The following is a 25,358-nucleotide window of genomic DNA, read 5'->3' on the forward strand; positions in this document are numbered from 1 at the left end:
CCCACTTTCTGCTCAGCGCTCAGTTCAGGTGTCCCCTCCTCCCAGAAGTGGGTCTGAACCCCAGACGCCTCCTCTGGGTTTCCCCAGACCAGCCTGGAGCACTTGGGGTGCTCACTGCAGGGAACAGGTCTGCCCCCACCACTGTCATGGGCGCTCCGTGAAGGCCCAAGGACAAGTTTGTGGCACCGGGGTCAGGAACACAGAGCTCTAGGTGTGCGGCTCCGGGAGAGCACAACTTAGAAGCTGGTGGAAGGGCGTTGGAGGGACCAGGTAAACGTGAGCTTCTCAGGGCTGGGGTCTGTGTTGAGAAGCAAGGTAAGGGGTCAGTGGGTGGGGAGGCAGGTGAAAGCCACCCCTGGGGGTGAGGGTAAGGGTGGAGGGTTGGGGTGCGTGTTTGGAGATCATGAGGGATGGGGGTCAGCGAAGAGATGCTGGCCACAGGGTCAAGTGTGAGGCTAAGGGCTGGGGTCCCACTCTGGGGGTCAGTGTGGCTCACGAGAGGCAGTGGTGGGTGCCGCGTACCTTGGGGGCCTCATGCTGAATGGAGGTGATGCAGGCAGGGTCAATGAGGGGCTTGGGCCGGCGAGCTGACTCCTCGATCAGGCTCTGCCACTGGCGGGGCAGCCCCGTGAACTTCTGCTCGTGCTGGTCGAAGCCCGTGTGCACACGGTGCTCAAAGTTGGACGGCGCCGAGATCTCTACCCGCTTCTTCTTCTTCCCAAACATGGTGCCAAGGCTCTTAGTACCAGGAGGGCTCAGACCTGGGCTCCGCAGCAGGCCTGCAGGAGGGGCACTCACTAGCAAACGCCCTGCCCATTCCTGTCCCCTTCCTGGTCTCCCTCCCCTTCCTCCCCCTCCACGGCCTGTCCTTCACATGTGACCCGAGGGACCCCATGAGCACCTGAGTCAAGTCACATCTCTCCTCTGCTGCGTGCCTTCCTGTGGCTCCATCTCACTCAGGGGGAAGCCAAGTCCCCCCTGTGGCCCACCCCACGTGACCCGGCCCCATCCCCTCTTCTCGCATCTCCCCCTTGCTCACACTAGCTTTCCACCTGTAGGGCCTTTGCACTGGCTGTTCCCTTCATGAAAGACCCTTCCCCAGAATCCACGCACGATGCCGCCCTTTGGGTCTCCGAGTCCTTGGTGAGTCCTTTCCTGACTGCCCCAGATAAAAGAGCCCCCAGGCCCCACGAGCGTTCCCCCACTTCGCTTCACAGCACGTTTACCTTCCAGAAATCCAGCTGCTCATTCTTGTGTTTATAATTTCATCCCCACAGCCCAGCACTAGAGTATCAGTGCCCCCGTCCAGGTCTCACCTGTCCCGTGCTCCACCCCACATCTAGCAGTGTCCGGCACAGGGGGTGATCAGCGGCCGGCTGTGAACAGCCTGCCCGCCTCCATCCTGCTGTCCCAGCCTGGACTCCAGGCCAGGAACACCACACACCTTTGGTTACTTATTCAACAAATGGTTCCTGAGGCTCTGTTCTACGCTCACCGCCTAGACAGCCTCACTGTGACACATGCACTTCACAGGAGGCTCTGGCTCCGAGGAGGGAAGTTCTTCACCAAGAGCACACAGTGGGGAAGACCCACTTCATAACAGGTACTAACAGACAAAGCAGCCTGCTAAAAGCAGGGGTCTGGGGTCTCCAGTCATGTACTCAGAATAGTACCAGGTACAGTATAAATGCTTAATGAAAGCTGGCTCAACAACCAAAGGGGCCTGGCTGGTGTGGCTCAGTGGACTGAGCGCCGGCCTGTGAACCAAAGGGTCACCAGTTTGATTCCCAGTCAGGAAACATGCCTGGGTTGCAGGCCAGGTCCCCGGTTGCAGGTGCACGAGAGGCAACCACACATTGATGTTTCTCTCCCTCTCTTTCTCCCTCCCTATCCCTCTGTCTAAAACATAAATAAATCTTAAAAACAACAACAACAACCACTAAGGGGCCAAAGGGAAAAACGCTGACGGTGGTGTCCCAGAGGGAGACCAGAGAAACAATGGGGAGAGAGATGACCAGAGAGTAAATCATTCTCTGCCACTTCCTCTGTGTGACCTTGGACAAGTGACTTAACTTCTCTGTGCTCTGGATCAACCCCGAGCACAGCTGGACACCAAGCTGGGCACAGAGGGTAGGCCCTGTCCTCTTTGCTATTCTGATGGTCAGGGTTCCTCCTCAAAGTGTCTGAGGGAGGAGGGGCCCAGGTCCGGCCCCCCGTCCCACACATGGGCCCCGGGGTCCACAGACCTTGTTTGTGTCTGGCTGTGCTAGAAGTGCCCTTGGGCGGGAGACTTCTCCTCTTGGGGCTTCGGGTTATTCATCTGTAAAATGGGAAGAAAACGTCACTCACCTACCCATTCATTAACTCATCACTCACGCACTCGGAACAACTCACTCCTTTGTGCCCAGCCTGTGCCGGTTGGTGTTAGGGACACAGTGGTGATGGAGACAGCTCTGACAGCCCCGAGTGGCTGGGACGGGGGTCGAGGCGCACCAGACCAGCCTGGGGGGATGGCACGAATGGCAAGGGGAGGCTTCCCAGAAGAGCTGCCATGTGCGCGCAGACCCGGAGGACCAGGGAAACACCCTGGGTGGGGATTCTGTCTGGTTCGTGGCTGGCTGCCCAGCGCCTGGCACAGTGCCCAGCACAGGTCAGCCCCAAGCTCTCCTCCCATGAGGGGGCTGCTCCTTTCCTATGGGAGCGGCGCTGTGAGGTGAGGCCAAACAGGCTGCCACCCCTTTCTCAGAGGAAGGACCATCAATGGGCAGCCCCTTGGAGAACCGGTTTGGCAGGGAGAGGAAGGTGGGTGGGGACCTCGCAGTCAACCTGCCTCAGCTGGTCCCAGGTGGCCACCACCAGGTCCAGCCAGGACTCCCCCAGCGGCCCGGTTGCCCGGTTTCTCACAGGGCAGCAGGGACTGCAGCTGCCAGGATGTGGGGTGGGACAACCCTGGCCAGGAGGGGGCCCCTCTGCCTCTGCCTCAACCCCTTCTAAGCCCCCACCAAGCCAGGAGCCCTTTCATCACCCCCCAACCATGGCCCAACCCTCTGAACACTGCCCTGCCCCCCCCCCGACCCCCACTGGTGGCCCCGACCCGCCCTGTTCTCTAGTTCTCTCCCTCAGCTTCTCTGCCCACAGCTCTGTCATTCTAGCTCTGGTTCCTTGTTTCGTCCCTACACCTGACCCTCTTCCATCTTCCCTGCTCTGTCGTGACAGGTCTTCACCCTGTGTCCTATCACCTCTTGTCTTCCCAGACACGACCGTCTTTGGCCCCAGACCTGGCTGGCCTCACTCCTCCCCTTGGCCTTTCTCACTCTTCACCCTGCCCATCCCCCTTCCCCTGCCTGAGACCTCTGCAGTATAGGATTAGCCACGTGAACCCTTAGTAATCCTCGGATAGGGAAAAACTCAGCATTCGGATGGGGTTGGCAGGAGGGAGCTTGGAACCTGGGGCAGACAACCCAGAATCCCACCCAGAAACCCCCGAGCCCTCCCAGCACAGCGCAGCTGGTCCCACCCGCAGCCGAGTGTAACCCCACAGGGGGAGGGGGTGAGAAGGAACACCTCCGGATATTTGCCAGGGCCGCCCCTTTCCTCTGGGCACTGCATGGAAGGCAGGACAAACAGAGGAACTGACCATGTTTATAATGATCAGGCCAGAGCCCCACCCTGGGGCAGCTCCAAGCACAGCCGGCTCCTTCACCTCCTTCATGGGCGCCCCCCTCCCACCAAGTCTCCAAGCTCCTGACCTAACGGGGGCTTCAGAAGAAAAGGGAGAGGAACTGCTACTTCTAGGGGCCTGCACAGGAGTGGGGTGGGGGCTGGGCAAAGAGTGGGTGCTGAGGTTCCAGGGCGAGCTCGGAACTTAGCAGTTGGACAGCCCAGGGTCCAAGCTTGGGCTCTGCTGCTACGCACCACGCCAGCTACTCTTCTGTGCCTGTGAAGTGGGGCGAGCCAGCCCACCTCGGAGCTCACTGTGTGGCCCCGGGCCTGCAGTTGGGCTGCTCCGAGTCTCAGCTGCCTTCTCTGTTAAAAGAGGGCTAGGGCAGCACGAGCCTCCCGGAGCTTTCATACGGAGTCGCAGAGAGCGCAGGCAACTGCGCACAGTGGGGAACTGTGTCACCTCTGGAGCAGCAGCAGCCACTTACAGAGCACCTACTGGGCTCTGGCCCCCTTCTAAGCATTCAGCCCAGAGGCCCTCATTTACTCTGCACACCCGACCCAGGAGGAAGGGGCCATTACAAGCTTCCTGTTACAAGACAAAACAAACAAACAAATAAAAAAACCATGACAGAAAGACAAAAAACACAAGGGCCAGAAGACACACCCCTTGCCCAGTGACACAGTTTGGTGGCAGTGTGGACGTGCGACTCCAGTCCAGCCCAGAGCCCGGGGTCCCGAATCCCCGGAATTAGCAGCAGCTGCCTCTTGGGAGATTACGGGCACTGGGCCCTGCTGGGTATTCATCCCATTCCATCCCCTGTGAGTGAGGTACTCTCATCATCCCCAATTCACAGACGGGGGGGCCGAGGCCCAGAGACAGGAGTCCCTTGTCCACAGCACCCAGGATTTGAGCCTGGGGAGTTCGACACCCGAGTCCAGACTCTTACCTGCCTGTCCTGCCCCTGAGGGCTGCGGCGAGAGGCGACTCACATCATCATCACCTCCAAGGCGGGTCCTGGCCTCCCCAACCCCCCATGCCAGACCTTGCCCTTCCTCTCCTGCCCTGAACCTTACTGTGGGGGAGGGTCCCTACTTCCTATCTGACTGTCCCAGGACCCCAGGGGCGGCAAGAGGCAGCACAAAGTGGGGTTCTTGACCCACTCCCCCATGGTTCCTTATCTACCTTTTCCACTAGCCTTTAGCACAAAAAAGATGTTGGAAAGCCACTCCCTGCCACCAAATGTGGCTCGCTGAGGCTCAGCCCCGGTCCTTACACTACCATCACCACAAGGGGATCCCACGACCCAACCCCCAACCCCACACAGGAGTGGATGCTGAGCTCACTGACCCCCTACAACCTCAGTGACGTGGCTACTTCCCTCCCCATTTTGCAGATGTGGAACCTGAGGCTCAAAAGGTGAAACACTGCATGAAGGTCGCGAGCAGAGCTGGACCTGGAAGACAGTCCGACCCACTCCAGAGCCGAGCTCCTTAAAGCCTGCGCTGGCTCCCTAGACTCTGCCCCGTGGCCCAAACGGCCCATCACCTCTCCCCTCCTGCCCTTCTTTACTCCCCCTCGCTCACTCTGTCCCAGCTACACGGGTCCCCTCAGTACTCTTCAAATCCTAGACATGCCCAGCCTCAGGGCCTTTGCACTGGTGGTTGCTACCTCCTGGAGTTTTCTTCTCACTGATTTGCACACGGCGTCTGCCTTCTTCCCTCCACCCCCCACCCCGTGTGCTCAAATTCCCTGTTCCTGTCCCTTCACTCCCCACACCCCCTTTCTCTGCTTCACTCCTCCTCACCGCACTTGCCACGCATCGTGTGTGTGATTCTTCAGGATCCGCCTCACCCACTAGAATGTCAGCTCCAGGACAGCAGGGCCTGCCATGCACACTGCTCCGCACTGTACCCCAACACCTGCCTGCAGTGTGGCTGGGCCCACGGCTGGCACTGATCCATCACTACCCAGGACGCGACGCCCCTGTTCTCCTGCCTCAGCCTGTCCCCAGGCAGACTTGGGGAACTGGCGAAGAAGGGCCTGGATCCAGAGGTGGAGCGTGGAGGCAGGAGGCCAGCGCGAGGCCTGCAGCCACCTGCTGGGGCGCGGACGCCTCTGCCGTCCGGCGTTTGATCCCAAGAGTACAGGCACATTTTGCACTCTGCTCTAAAGTGTTTGCTTCAATTTAAAAAAAAAACATTTTAAATGATTTCTCATGTGGAACAGCAGTTTTCAGCCTGCCCTGGCAAAAGCTTTAGATTTTCCAGTCACCTTTCACTGGCTTGTTCCACCCTCTGGCCTTTCATGATAAGAAAATGCCCCACCCCAATCCAACACCCCCCACCAAAAGTCAGCCCAGGCAGCAGAGCAAGAGCCACGGTAGGACACAGCTGGCTGGGCGGGTGTGTGTCTGTTAACACTCTTAGCCCCGCCCTCCCCAGGCTCTAAACACCGCTCCCCTGGCAGCGAAGGGAGCTGACCCCGCTGGTGCCCAGGGGAAGAGCAGGGGATGGGACTGGGGCCATGGCTACCCTTCCATCTTCACCAAATTGAAACCCCTAAACCAAGAAGGGGACCATGAAGTGCTCACTGTCCCCAGTCTGTACTTGAGGTTTCCGCCACTGGCTCCTGCTCACTCCTCTGCCACAGTCTTTACCTACCAGCTCTAGGAAGCCCTTTCCCTGCCTCAGTTTACCTCCTACCTCTCTGGGTTGTGCTCTAACAATGGATGGGGAATCCAGCCTACTTTCTGGCCGACAGCAGGCTCCTCACTGCCCCCCGCCCCCTGCCGTTGACCTCCCACGCCATTCCCACCCCGATACCCTTCCTCAGCTCTTGCTGCCCGCCTGCTTCCTATCATGAGCCAAGGAATCCTCACATAACGAGCCCCCAGGCCCTGCCTCAAGCTTTGGGACTGACACATGCCCCCCTCCTTGGCAAACACCTACTCTGCCCAAAATGACCCCATGACACTCCCGCACCACCCACCATCTGAACATCACTGTCTACCGCGGGCTGGTACCTGCCAGACCCGAACTGGGCTGCCAGCAGGGGCCTGAACAGCCAGAAACACCCCTGCCCTTACACAGGTCACGTCCTAAGGGCAGGGAGCCTGGCAATAGATGTGATGAGTCGGAAAAACAGCTAGGAAGCCGCTGTAAAGTGGTGCGAAGAAAAATACAACAGAGATCAGGAGGGTGGGGGAGGTGAGAATTTTCACGGAAGTCTGGGAGGGCCTCGCTGAGAAGACGACACTCAAGCAGGGACCTGAGGGGCAGGGACAGGGAGCCATGTGGGTATCTGGAGGAAGAGCTCGGGGCAGCAAGAAACGCCAGGGCAAATGTCCTGAGGCAGAACGTGCTTGATGTGGTGGAAGAGCAGAAGGGAGGCTGAGCGGCAGGGCCCTGGAACAAGTGATGAGAAGAGAGGCAGGCAGGCAGTGAGGGCAGGGCAGGTAGGGCCTTGTGGGCCCCGGGAGCCCTTTACCTGAGTGAGACGGAGCCACAGGAAGGTTTGGAGTAGGGGAGAGACGGGGCCTGATGTTCACAGGTTCCCTCTGGCTGCGGGCAGAGCATGGAGTCTGCTGTTAGGACAGAAGCAGGGGGACCAGGGTTGGGTAGGGGGAGGAAGTGAGCAGGGAAGAAGGGATCACTATAAAGGTCAAGTTGGTAGGACAGGCCAAGTGCTGCTGATACCACTGCAGTCCCAGCTGGAGCGTGAGTGGCCCAGGGGCAGGGGCGCGGTCTGGTCCTGCCCATCACCGCATCCTCCTGTGCCTGGCACGTTCCAGCACTTGGTCCACTCTCTCTTGGCCCTTAGCATCATCTAACATGTTATTCGGTTATAAGTGTATCTACTGATACCCCCTAACAAGGTCGGTGGCGTGGCGCAGGCAGGAACCACATTCCTTTGGTTATCTAGATGCCAGATCCCGGCACCTAGAACACGCCACCCCTTGGAGGCAGCTGATGGAGGGGACGCACACCTGCTCCGGTGCTGACCCTGGCCTGGGCCTGTGCCAGCCATGCAGATCGGGCCACACCAAACCCTCCAAACAGTCCTTGATGTGCAGGGTGGGGTGAGTATGGAGTCCTCCTCCTTCCTGTTTCCCAAACCAGGAAACAGGCCCAGAGAGGGGAAGTCACTGCCCAGCACCAAGTCACAGAAGCGCCCCCTCTGATCCAGAAGGTCGTGTTGACACCCCCTCAGCCTCCTGCTTCCCAGAGGCCCCGGCCCCAGCCAAAGCCTCCTCTCCAGACAACAGACTGCAGAGGTTTACAGGACCAGAGCCAGGGCAGAGACAACCCCACTAGTGATGACCAGAATCCAGATCAGAAAGGCTACTTTGGTTAGGGGGGAATCTGAAAAATGTTAAGCAAAACTCCCCGAGGGCATTCCCCTTGGCTCAAACTGTGACTTCACTGGCACTGCCCAGTGGGCCTGGCCCAGCTCAGGACCTCGTCTCTTCCCCTTGCTTCATGCCACCACGCTGGGGGTCTCTTCTTTAGTTCTGGACTCGGGACTCTTGTTCCAGCCTCAGGACCTTTGTACCTACTGTTTCCTCTGCCCAGAGTTGCATGGCTCACCTTTTCTTGATATTCAGGTGTTGGTACAAATAAAACTGTCTCAGAGAGGCCTTTCCTGGCCCCTTGACACAATTTGTGCCCTTGCTTTATATTTCTCCGTGGCATTTATTACCACCTGGCATCACACACCTGTTGACTGTAGCCCCCTCTCCCACCCTCCCCGCGGTAGGATGGCCTCTGTCTTGTTCTCGCTGCGTCCCTGGCATCTAGAGCAGGGCCTGGGCATACAGCAGGCACTCAGTAAGTATCAGCCGAACAAAGGAGTGAGGCCCTTGCCAACGGGATGAGCTGGACCCTGAAGACAGGCAAGGAAGGGTGTTGGGGGTAGAGGGCAGACAGCAGTCCCCAAGGCCACTCCACACTGCCTGTAAGTCCAACCTTAATGCCTGAGAAGGAACTGGGGCCAAGTCTTCAGAGAGCGAACCTGGCTATTCAGTAAATAACCAGGTGTATGTTCCAAACACAAGAAGTCCCCGCTGGGAGTCCATGCCCGGCCCTGTGACCTGGGCTGGAGACCTGAGGAAGGGGCAGCATATGCGGCTGCAGACCAGAGGCAAGTCACACAGTGGGGATGCGGAGGGAAACCTCTGAGTCCTCCCGGTGGGTAAGCTCGCCCAACACCACACAGATCTGGGCTCATCCTGGCCTGGAGTCAGCAGTCTGGGGAGGGAGGAGCACCCTGCTCTCTGAATTCTGGGCAGATGCGGTTACACGGCGCCCAGCAGGCCTTCACACACTCTGTGCCACACAAGGACGCAGCAGGCAGCTGGCGGCTGAGAGCAGGGTGCCCAGGCTCAGGGACCGGCTCCACCACTGCCAAGCTGTGTGCCTCTGAGCAAGGGTCGCATGTCTCTGGGCCTCAGTGTCCTCACGTGCAACCTACAGGGAATGACAGTCCCTATCTCCTGGGAATGTCTGGATGATCAAATGAGATGACATGTGCGAAGCATTTATAAAAGTGCATGGTGCCCAGTGGGTCCTCACTACATGTTAGCTGCTGTATTATTACTGTCTCTGTTATTATCGCTGCTGCTGAATGCACGAATAAAGGAACAAATAAATAAAAGAGGATGCTGGGCAGGGGCCTCTCTGGCCAGGGCAGAAGGGCCAGTCTTAACTACCTCCGTGCAGTCGTGCCTTCGCCAGGGCTGGGACGGGGGAGTGCGACAGGCTGCCACCGCCCATCTCTGCAGCTGCTCCGGGAGTCTCCACGAGGACAGGGCCTGCAGCCGCCTCAGCCACCCTGTGTCCCAGCCGGCCCAGCAAGAGGGGCCACAGCTCAGAGTGTGGCTGAATGAAAAGATGCTGCTTCCTTTACCCAGCTGGGCCCAGGCCAGTGCTCAGAACCCCGAGGGAGGCCGGTCGGCTCCTCTGACAGCCCCAGGCTGGAACACCCCCTTCCCTCCTGGGCAGACACGACAGCCCACAGACACAAAGGGCCCTGTTGGTGTCCCTCGCCCTCCAGAGGCACCCAGGGTGGGGACAAACACCACGACAAACCTGAGTGTGGGGGAGCCCACAGGGACTGGGGAGATCAGATTAGACTTCATTCACTCCCCGCTAAGGCAGGCCAGGAAGCAGGGAGGGGGCACAGGTAGAAGGAGGCTCTGGAGCCCTCCCAGGCCCCACGGCCCCAGCCCGCCCCACCCCCACCCACTCTAGACACAGCAGCACATGCAGACGCACCACAGTGCACAGGCCCTCCACAGAGACCGTGACACAGACGCCGCACAGGCGTCCGGCCACACAGCCAGACACATGGGAACTCACGCGGTGGCCGCACGGAAAACTCCCTGAGCGGCCAGAGACAGCAGCAGCTGCCCCAACTTCGCACAGGCAGAGGCTGTACTGGAGCCTGGGCGTGGGAAGGGACATCGCACCCAGAGCCTCGGCTCCTGCCTCTCGGATACGGGCCCCTGCAGAGTGACCCCAAGGGAAACTCGAGGCATCAGAGGGAGAACGTGGGGCATGCGGCCTTAAAGAGGGGCCTGGCTCAAGGGACAAGCTCGGCATGGAGAGGCCAGGACACGAGGGCAGCCACGGCTGGGCCCCTGAAGCCCCATGGACCCAGGACCCTTCCAAAAACCCTGCAAAGACCCACACACACCCCAGAGATACAGACACTCCTGAAAGAGACCCACAGACACATGCCAATAACATGTATGATCCCAACCTGGGCCACCACCCAGAAACACAGGCACACGTATGCACACGCGCAATTCCACAGACACTTCCTAACTGCTGGGCTTCCCTAGAGAGACGGACCCACACGCACACACAGAGGAAAACTCCGAAGTCGGTCAGGATCACCAGACCCACACAAGCCTAGATCTGTACACAGAACGTAAAGGCCCCCACGGCAGACCCAGGCACACCCACGGCCGACTCCTGAGTCAGTCACCCAGAGTGACCCAGGGAGGCACAGCCTCAGAACCACCCCCGTGCAAACCAGAGCCCAGGGTCCCGCTCCCACTGAGATACTCAGGGACCTGCGCTGAGACCTGTGGTAAGCCCCAGCAAAGACACCTGCCACCACTGACACACGGAAACACCATGACCCTGCCCATGGCCCCAGTAAAGGTGTGGCCCCTGGATCACATGCTCACACTGGCTCAGGTGACCAGGCAGCAGGACTGCCCTCCTCACACCCAGGGCAGCCCTCCCCACTCCTCCCCTCCTGCCTGAGGCCAGGGCAGCTCACCTTCACCATCCTCCTCCCTCAGTCCTGGGCCACCCTCAGTGGGGGAGCCGGCAGACAGAGGCTTCAAGTTGGGAGAGCAGGCAGCAGGTGTCCAGGGGCACCCACCAAGGAGGGCTGGCGGGGCTCTGTGCCCCAGCTTCCCTGGCAGCGGGTGGTGACGCGGCCCTGGCCCTGCCCTGGCAGTTGAGCTCAGTGCAGCTCCAGCCCACGGGAGAGGGGAGGAGGGAGAGTGGAAGGGAGGGACAGAAGGAGGCGGGGTGAGCCTGGAAAGCCTGGGCTACATCACCCACAACTGTGCCGGCAGAGGGAGGGGCTAGGCAGGGACACAGGAAGAGGGGATTCCAACCACAGCCCTTCCTTTGGTGGGGCCAGCCCCCCACTAGCACACCCACACCCCACTCCCTCATTCCCATGGCAGGCGAGGGGCCGAGGAGGCAGTGGCTCTGCACAGCGCCTCAGAGCAGCTGGCCGGGCAGCGAGGTTTGAAACAATGACCCGGGCTGGGGGACAGGTCGAATGGATGTGGGGTGAGTGGAATTAGATATGGAGGGGTGGCCAGAGACCTGGGTTCACTGTGGTCCCTACTCCCCGCCTTCCAGGCTGTGAGTCCAGCAAGAGTCTGAGAAGGCAAAACGAAGGTGGCCTCTCCAGCTCTGCCCACTCATGCATGAGGACGAACCTGAGAGAAAGATCAAGTTCACGGTGAAGCCCCGACCACACTATCCCGAGGTGTGAGAGTGGGGCTGGGAGGTGAGGCTGGCGGCAATTGGGCAAGAGAAAGGTGGGGACAGCTGCGCCATGCTGGCTCTGGCCTGGAACTGAGCGGCCCACCTTAACGGAGAACTCGCTTCGGGCTGGGCCTGCTCTGAGCGCTGATACACACTGAGTCACTGAACCTCAGCGCTGCCCTCAGTGGACAGGCCCTTTACCGGGCCCATTAACAACAGAGGAAACTGAGGCCTGGGGAGGTTGAGTGATGTGCCCAAGGGACGTGACATAGCAGGGAAGTTAGGCGCCCGCCATCTGTCCGAGTGCCCGTGCCCCGAACCAGCTGTCCTGAGCAGCGGCCTAGCTGGTCCAGAACCCTCGTTCCAGAACAGGAGAGCAAGACACTCGGAGAGGGGCAACAAGGAAGGGGCCGTGCTGGCCCTGCCTCATGGCCCACGCCCTTCAGGTCTCGCCTCCTCTGCAGAACCTTTGTAGGCTCAGGCCAGAGCTCCTGGTGTGACGTTTGTGTCCTCCTGTGTCTCACCACCATGAAGGACGGCAGAGGTCAGGCTGCTCCCGCAGCCCACCCTGACACCCAGGCTGGGTCTGGTGCCTCCTCTGGGCCCTATCCCAGTGCTGCCCCTCCCCACTGTCCCTGTCTCTGACAACACTGTCTGTCGCCCCCAGTGGTCCACACATCTGCCGAGCTCCTAGCACATACGAGGCAGGCCTGTTGAAGGCCCTGAGAACTCAGCAATGAACAAACTAGACAAAACTCACTGTTCTGGGGACTGACGTGGAATAGGACTGCTCTCTCACCGAGGGGTCCTGTGAGGGACAGGAACTGGGTTCAAGGCTTCCCATTCCCAACAATGGCCAACTCCTGCAGGACTTCATCCTTCACACCAGCAGGGCCTGCAAATCCCTCACCCCCTTCAGTCAGTCCCTCACCCACTCAGAGCCAGAGGCTCCCAGCAGGGCCAGGGCTGTGCCTGGGGCCACAGCAGGGCAGGAAGGAGACCCCAGAAGCCCCAGATCCCAGGCCACCCCTCCCCCACCCAGGGTGGAGCACCTGTCAGGCAGCCACCCAGACAGGAGCCAAGTGGGGCGGCTCTCCTAACCTCCCCAAACCAGATAGGCTGGTTTGGGCTCTGGCAGCGGAGGCGGTCAGGGATGGGGCAGTTCTGGCCAGTCAAGGGGAACCAGGGCCTAAGGTGAGGGACAAGGGAGAGAAGGGGGATGGAGGAAGGAGGGAGCCCCCAGCCCCCGGAAGTCTCAATGGAAACAAGGGGTTCTGCTGGTGGTAGGCCTCAGAGGCAAGAGAGGTTGTCCAAGATCTTCCCACACAGAATCAGACCTTTATTATAAAACTTTTTAAACACAGCCCAGAACAGAGACTAAACCAGTGAGCCCGCATAAAACGCACTGTTCAGATTCTTAACTATTACCATTCTGCCCATTTGGGCTTCATCGCTCCCCTCTTTCCTGTCCTCTCCGTCTCAGGGTCTGTCTCTCTACAAAACAGGCACATGATTCAAAAGCCAATGGCACCGAGGGCACACAGTGATAGGCCTGCCCCTCCCGCCCTGCTCGGCCCTGGAAGCAACCTCTGCTAGTCCTTCCTTCTTCCGTTCTGACAGAGCCTACAAATGCACGTGAGTGCAGGTGCACACTCATGCTCACACACTCTTTTAAGAAGACCATAAACGACAGCGCGCCACACAGACTGATCTGCACCTGGCTTTTCTCAAGAACGTGCCTTGGCTCTCCTGTGCTGCCGGCACCAGGGGGAGCTCGGCAGCACCCAGCAAAGGTGAGGATGCACACTGGGGACCTGGCAAGCGCCCTCCTGGGTAACTACCAAGCAAATCGCGGCCCGTAGGCCCCAGGAACACGTGTGGGAAGGTCCACGAAGCACAGTCTGACTCTGCCAGACGGAAAACGATGCAAATGCTCATCCACGGGAAACAGGCAATCGCGACCTACTGGCTCTGTGGGATGACACCCAACGGTGCCGGCGAATGACTGAAGTAGTGCCGCGTGCGCTCGAGGGCCAAACAATGTCAAACAAAAGAAGCGTAACATATAACACATCCTAAGATTTTGTTCAGAAAAAGGTCAGAACCAGACAAAATGAAATACACTGTTTAGGAAAGTGTGCAGAGGTGGTGAAACCAAAAAGAAAGCAAGGCAGTGACTGCCGGCAAAGCTGGGGAAGGGAGACGTGGAAGGGGCTCCGGGGGCTGGCACCTGCTCCTTCACCGGGAGGGGCACCGCGTGGTCTTCCCACTGCAAGGACTGGTTATGCCGTGCAGTTAGGCTTTTATGCCTTTTCCAGCAAGTATGCTAACAATCTGTATTATTTTAAAATGTTATTATATTTATCTATATTACTTATCTACTTATGGTTGTTCTATTTTTATTTATTTTATGTTTACTTATTAAAAGAACCTTATTATAAATTTAAAGAAAAGATATACACAATATGAGGTTTATCTGGAAAAAGTCCAGCCATTGTTAAAGGAGAATGGTTTGTGTGACATCAATGTAACATGGCAGCCAAGAAGAATGGACTGGAATGCACATGAGTGAACAATGATGACTTCAATGTACTAGTCAGTGGGGCAGTAGACGCCGTTGAGTGAGCATGTGCACCGTGTGGCCATCACATTCAAAATGACTGAGCGAGTAGAGTAACAAATCTGCATCAAAATTTTGCATTAAGTGTGAACATTCCTCTACTGAATGTTCAGAAGGCCACAGCCACGGGCGACTGGTGACTGGCAGCTTCATAAGGACAACACACCCACTCACGCATCACATCGTGTGCAGAGTTCTTTGGTGAAACATCAAATCACCCAGGTGACTCAGCCCCCCTACAGCCCAGATCTGGTGCCCTGCGACTTCTGGCTTTCCCCAAAACTAAAGTCACCTTTGAAAGGGAAGAGATTTCAGACCACTGATGAGACTCAGGAAAATATGATGGGGTAGGTGATGGTGATTGGGAGAACTGTGTGAGGTCCTAAGGAGCCTACTTTGAAGGGGACTGAGGCTTCACTGTCCTATGTACAATGTTTATTGTGTCTCGTATCTTCTTCAATAGGTGTCTCTGTTTTTCACAGTACATGGCTGGATGCCTTCTGGACAGACCTTGTATGTCTGAATCCCCACAAAGTGTGGCCCTGAGTGGAAGGACCGAGGTGCTGTGGGCCAGTCCCTGTGAGGCCACATTGGTGGTTTCCAGCCTTGAGCTCTTACAAACAGTGCAGCCATGACAACTGAGTGCACAAGTCAGTTCATAGGTGAGCCGGCGCGTCTGTGGGCCAAGTGCCTAGAAGCGGAATTGCGGGGCAAGTTTGCCCCATGTGCAGGCTTCACAGCCCAGGGCGTTGTCAAACTCTGATCCTTGCCAGTCCGACAGGTGAAGTGTGGCCCCTCACAGCCTACGTGTCACCTGCATTTTTCCACGTAGCAGGATGCACGTCCTCTCAGTTACAAAAGCAATCAGAATTCCTTTTCTGCTAAGTGTCTCTTCAAAGTAACTGCCTACCTTTCTGTGAGGTCAGGGACACCTTAGTAAACACAACGTCCCTAGCGTTCAGCAACAGGGGCCAGCACAGCCAAAGCTGCCTCTTCCCCAGCTCCCGCCACCTCTCAGCCTCATTTCTCCACACTCCCCTCCCCCAGGCATGGGCTCCAGCAGCAGGCAACTTCCTTCCCATGTCCATGGATTCCACCAACAGAAGTCCAAAGCACGTCCACTATGCACTGCCCAGGCTGGGCCAGCGGTGCAGTATGGTCCTTGCCCTGTGGGGCTTAGAGTCAAGGATCACACAAATGAAATGTGAAATTCAGCCAAGAGTCTCTGGCTGGAGGGACGAGGGTGTGGTGCAGCCAGGCCACAGATGAGCCAGGGGGCCTGCCATCTGGAAGATGTAACTCTGGCTGCCTTCTCTGTGGAGGATGGGACCAAGGGGGGCTGAGTAGGTATGGGGACAAGTGACAAGAGCACACAACTGCTCCAGGCAATTGATGAAGGTAGCGAGGCAGTTAGACATGAAGAGAGGGGGACAGATCGGAGCCATGTCTACCAAGAAAAAGCAACACTTATCAGTGAGGGGGCTGAGGACGAGGCAGGTGCCAAGGGTGGCTCTGAAGCCGGGTAAACCACAGTGCTGCCTTGGGTTTACCCACAGGCTAACATCAGACAGCATTCCCTGTTCCCTCCTTCCCCCTGCCCCAGTGACTTCTATTCCACTTTCTGTCTCTATGAATTCATCTATTCTAGGGACTTCGGAGAAGTGTAATCTTACAATATTTCTCCTATGTTTGGCTAATTTCACTTAGCATAACGTTTTCAAGGTCCAATCACATGGTAGCATATATCAAAAATTCCTTCCATTTTTATGACTGAATAATATTCCACTGTGTATATATACCACATTTTATTTATCCATGTATGTATTAACAGACATCTGAGTTGTCTCTACATTTTAGTTTCTGTGAATAATGCCACAATGCACACTGGTGTATAAATATCTGCCCAAGTCTCTGCCCTCGATTCTCTTGGACACATGTAGACACAGGAGCAGCAGTGCCAGTCACATGGCAGTTCCATATTCAACCTTTCCAGAAACTACCGAACTGCCTCCCACGGTGGCTGGACCATCTTGTATTCCTACCCGCAATGCATGAGGGTTCCAATTTTCCCACATCCTCACCAACACTTGTTATTTTCCTTTAAAAAAAAGCCATCCTGGTAGGTGTGAAGTGATGTCTTACTGTGGTAACTTATTTTTTACAAGGAAGCACAGCAATTCAATGAAGGAAAGACACTATTTTCAACAAATGGTGCTAGAACAACTGGACATCCATATGCAAAAAAAAAAAGAAAAGAAAAAAAGAGAGGGGGAGAGGAGAAGAAAAAAGAAAAAAGAACCTTGATCCAAACCTCACACTTTGCACAAATATTAACTCATTATGGACCACAGACTTTTAAAAAAACAAACAAGCAAATTTCCAGAACCCAGGGCTAGGCACAGAGGCCTTAAATTCGACACCAAAAGCACGGCCCACAAAAGGAAAATGTAACAAAGTACACCTCATCGAAATTAAAACCACTTGTTCCGCAAAAGCCTGTATGAAGAGGGTACAAAAGCTACACACTGGTAGAAAATATCATATTTACAAACTCCACAACTGGCAAAGGAGTAGTATCTAGAAGAGATTAAAAAAAAAAAAACTCTAAAAACTTAGTTAAAAAAAAAAACAACCAAATTAGCAAAAGGGCAGAAAACACAAAGAGACAGTTCACCAAAGAGGATGCACAGGTGGCAGAGAAGCACCTGACAGGGAGTTCAACACATCAGCCATTAGAAGAACGCAAACTGAAGCCACAATTAGTTATCGTTACACACCTATTAGACCAGCTAAAGTAAAAAATAGAGACAACGACTAATGCTGGTGAGGATGCAGAGAAACGGGTCACCCGCGCGTTGCTGGTGGGTCCGGATGATGGCGCAGCCCTCGGGAAAGAGCGCGACAGCTGCTTTACACGTGCAGCTACCAGGCTGCCCGGCAACCGCGCTTCTGAGTATCCGTCCCCGGGGAATGAAAATTTACGTTCACACAAAACCCTTCATGCGTCTGTTCATGGCAGCTTTCTCTGTAACAGCCCCGAACTGGAAATAACCCAGATGTCCTTCAATGGGTGAATGGTTAAACAGGCTGCGGTACATCTACACCCCGGAGTACACGGTATTCTCAGTGACAAAAAGGAATGAATATTGAGACAGGCAACAACCTGGATGACTCTCCAGGGAATATGCTGAATGAAAAGAAGTCAACCCCAAAAGGTTACATACAGCATGATTCCGTTTATATAACATTCTTGAAACAACAGAATTATAAAAATGGGAAATAGAGAAGTGGTTGCCAGGAGTCAGGGATGCGTCAGGGAGGAAATGTGGCTATAAAAAGGCATCAGGAAGGATCCTTGTGAAAAAATGTTCTGTATGTCGACCATATCCCTATCGATATGCAGGTTGTGGTCTTGTACAAACTACAGATTTGCAGGATATTACTGCTGGAGAAACTGGGTAAAGGGTACAGGGGCTCTCTCTCTGAATTACTTCTTAGAATTGCATGTGAATCTACAATTATTTCAAGTGTTTTAATTAAAACAGTAACTTATTAAAATGCCACACCCTTTCCCATCTTTCAGCTTTTGAACATGCTGTTCACATGCCGTAAAACACCCTTCCACACACTAACTTCTGCTCCTTTTGCAGCCAGTAGCTCAGATGTCTCCTCCTCCAGGAAGCCTCCTTCCCTGATCTCCTAGGCCAAAGCCAGGGCCTACCAGGGTCCTCTGGACTTCTACCAGCACAGCCAGGCCACTCTGGACTTTGCTTTCCCCAAGGTGACTCTGGGCTGTCTCTGCCTCTAGCTCCAATAGAGTGGGACCGTGGGCTCTCAGGTTACCAGCCTGTCCCAGGCATCGGCCAGCACAGGGCTAGACTCGGAGGAGGTACACGGTGAATATCTACAAAATGGAAAGAGTGAATGGCAATAATGACAATAATACTGACAGCTAGGACTCATTAAGGGGTTTCTATGTGCCTCTTCTGAGTGCTTTACATTGATGAAACAACCTTTACGCAACCCCACTTTATAAATGGGGAAACAGGTTGAAGGGCTGAGGCCACATGCCCAAGGCCACCTGGCTAGCAGGTGGCAGAGCCAGGTAGCAAACCCAGCTTCCAGATCCAGAGCCTTTGATAATATGTCCAACCAGAGGGGTTGGAAGGCTAGAGTGAGTACTAAACAGGCCCCCGGGGAAGCAGAGGCGCACAGAGGACAGGGGAAGGGAAGAGAAGAGACCCTCCACCCCCGGCCCCCAGGCCATTCCCAAATGGAGGAAGGGGGTCTCGTCTTTCTCCAGACGGACCTGGGATGATACCAGAGTCCCATTCCTACCAGAGTCCCATTCCCTGACGTGCTCAGGGAAAGCCCCTTACACATCAGAACCCGGTGGCAATGGTTTCAGACCAGGCTGGGGCAGGGGCTGTGGGCCCCGAGCAGAGGTCCAGCCCCGGGGCACCCTCCTGAGGCTCCAGCAAGGCTGCAGTTGTGGGGGACGCTGACCCACGCCACCAGGAGCATCCCTGTTGGCACGGGACTTCATTTATCCACCCAGAGAAACCTCAAGAGCAAAATATTGAGAGCAAGCTGCAGCCAAGTGCTGGCGGCCTGGGACCATTTACACGCAGTTTTAAAACCTGCAGAACCATCCAGTGTACTATTTAGGGAAGCCCAGGAGGGACCACAGTGAGGCTCTGGCTACCTGGGGGAGGACATCCGGGGGGCTTTAACCCTGGCAAGGGTGTTTTCTCTCTTGGCTGTGCACTGGCCCAAGGGGGTTCATCAGACGATTCTCTATTCTCCTGGGACACCTGAAATCTTTCATAATTCGCAAGAAGAGGCAATAATTAAAAGAAAGATGGTTGAATTTATTTGATAATGCTAGAAAGAGCACATAAAGGAAGTGGCTTTTAGGGTGCTGGCGATGCTTGTCTTGATTTGGTTGTTGATAGATGAGTGTTTGCTTTATAATTATTCATTAAACTGAACAGGGAGGTTTTATACACTTTTATGTACACATCATATTTTACACTCCCACACAGGAAACACCAGTGGTAGCGATTCTGACAGCTGGAAGCTTCATCTACACACGCGTGTGTGCACTGGCTCGCTCTCTCTCTCAGCCTGTCTCTGTCTGTCTGTCTCACATACACAGACACACACCCAGGGCTGAACCACTGCAGTAATCAGAGCAGCAGTCCTCCTTGGCCCCTTGCAGCTCTTTGCCTGCTTCCTGCAAGGAGGACAAAGGCCTGGAAGCAGCCAGCCCAGAGCTCTCAGACCCGGCCGCAGCACACAGCTCCCTCCACGTCCTGGCACTCTCATGTCCTGCATGCGTCACATTCCCCAGGGAGCCCTTTCTGGCCACAGAAGCAGTCCCTGGCCTACCCTGGGGCACCACAGCTGGTCACACAGACTAGAAGGTATTATTAAAGATTTGATAAAGTATCCCCATGGCAGGGACAGTCCTGGCTGGCTCACTGGAGCCCTGTGCTGGAGACACAGAGCAGCGGAGAGGACAGCTACAAAGCGTTACCTGTGGGCAGCGTGCTGGTGCAAAACAAGGCAGCGAGAAGGGTGCCACAAACACACCCGCGCTGCAGAGGAGGACAGCGAGGCTCGGCGAGAAGAGGTAGGTACCAGCCCGAGGTCACACAGTATGTATCAAGAATCGGGATTCTACTTGAACAACAATTAAATAAATCATTTAAGTACAAAAAAAAAAAAGAATCAGGATTCCACAGCAGGTGTGACCCGGGGCCCAAGTCCACTCACTTAACCACGTTCATTCTCTCCTTCATTCACGCACTAAGCAATTCTTTATTATGCACTCAGTTGCCAGGCACTGTTTTAGGCACTGGGGACCCAGGAGCGAGTAAGACAGACCCCCTTTCTCAGAACTGATACTCTAGTGGAGGAGATAAGCAACACCCAAGTAAATAAAAATGCACATAACAAATGGAAGAGGGCCAGAGAGTACAGTCAGGGAGGTCTGGGGGTGGCATGTGAGCAGGACCAGAGGAAGTGAGGGAGCCATGTGGGGACCTGGGGGAGGGCACTGAAGGTCGAGGGAGTGGTCACTGCAAAGGGCCGAGCACTGGAGCCCACGTGGTGCGTTCCAGATGTGCTGGGAGGCCGCATGGCAGGGAGAGAGGGCGGGAGAGGAGAGTGGTGCAGTTGAGGTCAAAGAGACCTACACCGATGCAGAACAGCAGCTTCAGAACACACGCACGCACCGTGCCTTTTACTGCGTGGTCAGTGAGTCCTGACCACAGCCCTCCAAGGGAGGCACAGTGCCCATCATGTGGAGGAGGAAGCAGGCCGGGGATGGGAAAGATTCCGGGGTGGCCCAGCTGGCCAAAGGCAGAGCCAGGGCAGGAGTCTAGCTCTGTCCCTAAGCCCTAACCACAGGCCAGGCTGGAGGGGGCAGGGGTTCGGGACAATTCTCAGCTGGGACCCTCTGGTCCCAGCAAAGCAGGATCCCAAAGCTGTGCATTTATAACAGCGGTTCACTGGAAGTGGGGGCTAACACGGGGCCCTCCGTTCGCAGAAGTTCCCGAACCTCGGTCCTTAAGGTCCCCACCCCGCAACTCCGCTGTATCTGCGTACCCACCCTACTAGGAGCAACTGAAGATTTTTTTCAATCTACTCACTTTTTAAGAAACTTAATTAAAATTATTTTAAAAAGCACTCAGGGCCCTGGCTGGCGTAGCTCAGTGGATTGAGCATGGGCCTGCGAACCAGAGTATTGCGGTTCAATTCCCAGTCAGGGCACATGCCTGGGTTGCAGGCCAGTTCCCAGCAGGGGACCAATAAGAGGCAAACACACATTGATATTTCTCTCCCACTTTCTCCTTCCCTTCCCCTCTCTCAAAAAATAAATAAAATGTTTAAAAAAAAAAAAGCACTCAGGAACTACTGTTCATAAATACCACCATGTAGGAAAGAAATGCAACCTAAACAGAACCAAGCTTCTAGACCTAAGTCCCAATTTACAGGGAGCACATGGGACAGAGGAACATGTCAGATGACACCCCAAAGCATCAACCACATCCAGACGACAGGACAGGGTCTGTGCTGGAAAAACCACCCAAACGGCGAGCACACAGAAGTGACGGAGGAAATCTTACGGATCACAGAGCACACACGGGGCTGCCAACCAAATTCGAAAGCACGGACCTCGCCTGCACTCCAGCCCAAAGAGACAAATTGAAAAAAGGATGCTAGACAGTTGGGGAAACATGAGGATATAAAGAAATTACTCTGTTTATTCCTGTGACAAGAGTATTGTGGCTATTTTTTAAAGATTCCTTATCTCTTATGGGAGAAAAATCTGAAATGTAAATAGCTAAAGTATATGATATTTGAGAATTGCTTCAAAACGATCAGGCAGGTAGGGGTGAGGTGTGGATGAAAAACCCTGGTCTCGGCCTGGCTGGTGTGGCTCAGTGAACCGAGTGCCGGCCTGCAAACTGAAAGGTCACTGCCGCTGATTCCCAGTCAGGGCACAAGCTGGGTTTCGGACCAGGTCCCCAGGTGGGGGGTGTGCAAGAGGCAACCAATCAATATATCTCTCGCACATCGATGTTACTCTCCCTCTTTCTCCCATCCTTCCCCTCTCTCTAAAAATAAATAAATAAAATCTTTAAAAAAAAAAGGAAAAACTCTGGTCATGACAGGTAACTGATAAGGGTGGTATTGAGATGTGGGGAAACCATTAGAATATACATGAACATTTCCTTAACACAAAGGTTTTAAACATTTTACAAAAGGAAATGTGACCAAGTCATAAGAGCAAAGAATTATGAATCACTCACCCTGTGAATCCCAACTACTAAATCCGAACATATCCCCAGCCTCTAATGACTGTAACAGTACTCGAGGCAACAGTGTCCATAATGACATGATGATGGCAGCCCTCTGCTGAGCGTCACACACGCACACTGACTCACTCCGCCCAGCTGCCCTGGGAGGCAGCAAGAATCATTCCCCTGCTCCAGATGTGGGAAGCAACGCAGAGACACCTGGGGCTCAGGGCCTGACCGAGCGTCACAGAGGAGGCTCTCCTGCAGCTGGGAGAGGCCGGAAGCGAGGCTGGGGGCCCCAGCCCCTGACCGAGCACTGGACTCTCATTCCCATCCAGTAACGAAGGCTCCTGCAATGCAATGATCACATTTCAGCATAAACTTTCGCTGAAATTAAACCATCAGCCACTCCACAGAAGCCTGAATGGTAACGGCAACAGATGACACAGATTTGGGGCTCATGGAGGCGTAAGGGTCACAGAATCTGTCAGTGTGCACTGGCGTGGACGGTCCCCCTGGAAAGGTTGCACAGTTAGCCCCAGTGCCCCCACCCTTAGTGGGAGGGGTGCCCTCCCCCGATAACCCCCTCTCCAGGTGCAGCAAAGGAGGCTGGCGCAGAATGACATCAGCATCCTTCCCATCCTTGTCCTGGGCCTGCAGAAACCATCTCCCTTCTGTGGCCTCAGCAGGATCCGGGCTCTAAGCAGGGAAGCCTGGAAAAGTTTCTGAAGGGTGGGGGGTGGGGAGCGGGGGCGGTGAGGGAAACGGAAATTGAGGGTGTAAAAGAGGAACAGAGACAAGGAGAAAGAAAGAAGGGGGGCATGTTGGGGGGACGGGACAGTGACAGAGGCTGCACTGCCAGGGACAGAAAGGCCTCAGCTGCCTTGTCTGTAACGTGGGAGCGATGTCATAGTTTCCTACAGTGTGGCTGTGGGGTGACATGACTCAATCATGCCACATAAGAAGCCTAGAAAACTGTCCCAAACATCACAAAAGCGCGTACGTATATGATGTCATGTACATAGGTCAGTGGTTCGCACTCCAGCGGCTATCATCCCCGTCACGCCGGGGTCCCCCAGAGAGCGTGAAGAAAAACCACCAACGCTCAGGCCCCACAGCCAGAGATGCGGAGTCTAACGGTCGGAGCTCGAGCCCCTACACGGAGGCCCCACCAGGTGACTCTAATGTGCAGCCAAGGGTGAGCACGGGATCAGGGGAGTATGGGGGCTGGACGCATCATCCTGGTCCTGGGCCCCTGGAGGGGTGGGTGTAAAGTGAGAAGGACAGATGAGGCAGGCAGGGGAGGAGTAGGGAGGGGTGGGGAGGGACAGGGTCGGTGCCCGGGAGGTCCCTCTCTGCCTGCTCACCCTCCCCCCCTTTAGGCCACTGGGAGTCTGGGGCCTGCTAAGGAATGCAAGGAATGAAGCCAGGCCTGGCACGGCCATCTCCATCTCCGGGTCCCCTCCCCCTTCAACCAACTCCCGGGAGCCTATCCTCAGTCCAGTCCAGTCCAGTCCCGTCCAGCCAGCTGCCACCCCAGAGAAGGCCTCGGCCATTGCCTGCTCCTCCCCGCCTGCACACTTACTCCCAGCCCTCACTCGGGAGCACCAGTCCTGAACTGCCTCCCCTCTGGGGTCCCCGACGACTCAAATGCTGGACCACAGGCCCCGTCACGGCACCTTCTTCACGGCACCCCCTTCACAATGCACTTTTCAGTGGTGTAATGAGCAACCCTGGCAACAGGCAAGAGGAGGGCAGAACTTATCACCTGCTCTGGACCTGCTCTGGCCGGTGGGGCAGCCTGAGATGGCTTCCCCGAGCCAAGTGACCTTCAGGCCAAGAGCCAAAGGATAAGTGAAGTGAGTGCTCTAAACAAAGGCCAGCCAGGCCTCAGTGCGGCCAGCAAGGAGAAGGAGGCAGGCCCGTGGACCAGAGGAGGGACTGGGCCCTGACCCCCTCCCTGGGCAGCAGGAGCTGTGGAAGGCTTCTCAGCAGGAAGGGACCCACTCTAACCCCCACGGCCCCTGCTGCCCTCCCCCTCTTCTCCCACAGGCACGGAGAAGCGCAGCTGGACCACGGCAGGGTGCCGGGCTATTCCCAGTCCCGCCTGGTTCCTTCTGGCCACACTATGAGGAGACCCCACCAGAGCTGCTTCCCACATCCCTGAGTCTGTTCCCAGATAATTAAACTGTAAGCTGATTAGTCAAGAAAAACCTTTAATTAGCCCTTGAAATCATTCAGGAAAATTACAACCTCCTCTGCGGGCGCTGTGCCTGCCCTCTGCCAGGGCCCAGGGTGGTGCCAGGGAGGAAGCAGAGGATGGGGGAGGTGGGCCCTGAGCTGCCGTGAGAGCCTCACCCAGCAAGGCCCAGCCGAGGGAGCAAGGTGCCTGGTGGGGAGGAGGGCACTGGCCCCCTGCCACGTCATGAAGACCTGGGAATAAATCCAACACGAGGTGGGCAAGGACTACGATGGAAAACTATGGCAGTTTTCTGAGAGACATCAGAGAAGACGTAAGTGGAGAGAGAGAGACCAGGTTCAACGTCATGTCTGTGTATGTGACAGCGGCTTATCTCACACTTAAAGGAAATTACAAAAAGCCAAGCATGGCCAAGACAAGTAGGAGGGCCTGTTCTCCAATGCTCAAGACTTACTACACCAACAGAAATCAGGACAGGGACAGGAAAACAGAGAAGGAGGAAGGAAGTGAGCCCCAGAAACAGGCCCACTACATGGAGATGTGACTTGCGATCGGGCAACGGAGAAGAGGGGTCCATTTTTAACAAACGGGGGTCCAGGTGGAAAATATAAAACTGGATGCCCACCTCACACATGCACACCCCACCCCCCAATTCCGGAACAAATAGACTAGATGTGAAAAGCAGAACCGTAAAACTATAAAGAAAATGAGTGACAATTTTGACTATATTAAAATTAAGCACTTTTGTTCAACAAAAGACAATTTTTTTAAAGTAAAAAGGCAAACCTCAGACTGGGAGAAGACAGCGCAACATTTTAGAAACAAGGCCCTTCTCCGGAACAAGGATCCACGCAAAGAGACAGGAAATACACGGGCAGCCCGCCCGGGAGAACAGGCGCGGGCCGTGAACAGCCCCCCACAGAGGCGCTCCAGGCGCTGCAGGAGCCTGTGGAGGGAGAGGTGCTCCACCGGACTGGCCGCCAGGGAAATGTGAGTCAGCGCCAGGAGGAGAGGCCACCCCATCGGACCAGGACCAGCCTGCACGATGGGC

The 25,358-nt window shown here is 55.6% G+C and overlaps 1 protein-coding gene across 4 annotated transcripts in view; it reads right to left on the reverse strand.

Moving 5' to 3' along the window:
- PAK4 (p21 (RAC1) activated kinase 4) overlaps nt 1-25,358 on the reverse strand; it is a 44,577-nt gene that overhangs the window by 9,256 nt on the left and 9,963 nt on the right. For 2 of the 4 annotated variants that reach the window (XM_037133091.2, XM_037133063.2), the window contains exons 2-3: nt 2,247-2,320; nt 523-779 (exon numbers count right to left, since the gene is read on the reverse strand). In XM_037133091.2, coding sequence (XP_036988986.2) covers nt 523-726 — 204 coding nt within the window. In that variant the 5' untranslated portion in view covers nt 727-779; nt 2,247-2,320. Of the gene's footprint in view, nt 1-522; nt 780-2,246; nt 2,321-5,468; nt 5,492-10,951; nt 11,203-25,358 lie in introns of those variants that run through there. The other 2 variants (XM_037133069.2, XM_037133082.2) reach the window with 2 other exon arrangements.

This window comes from Artibeus jamaicensis, unplaced genomic scaffold (genome assembly GCF_021234435.1).
Source record: "Artibeus jamaicensis isolate MK-2021 breed Jamaican fruit bat unplaced genomic scaffold, CSHL_Jam_final contig_47, whole genome shotgun sequence".
Classification (NCBI taxonomy): domain Eukaryota; kingdom Metazoa; phylum Chordata; class Mammalia; order Chiroptera; family Phyllostomidae; genus Artibeus; species Artibeus jamaicensis.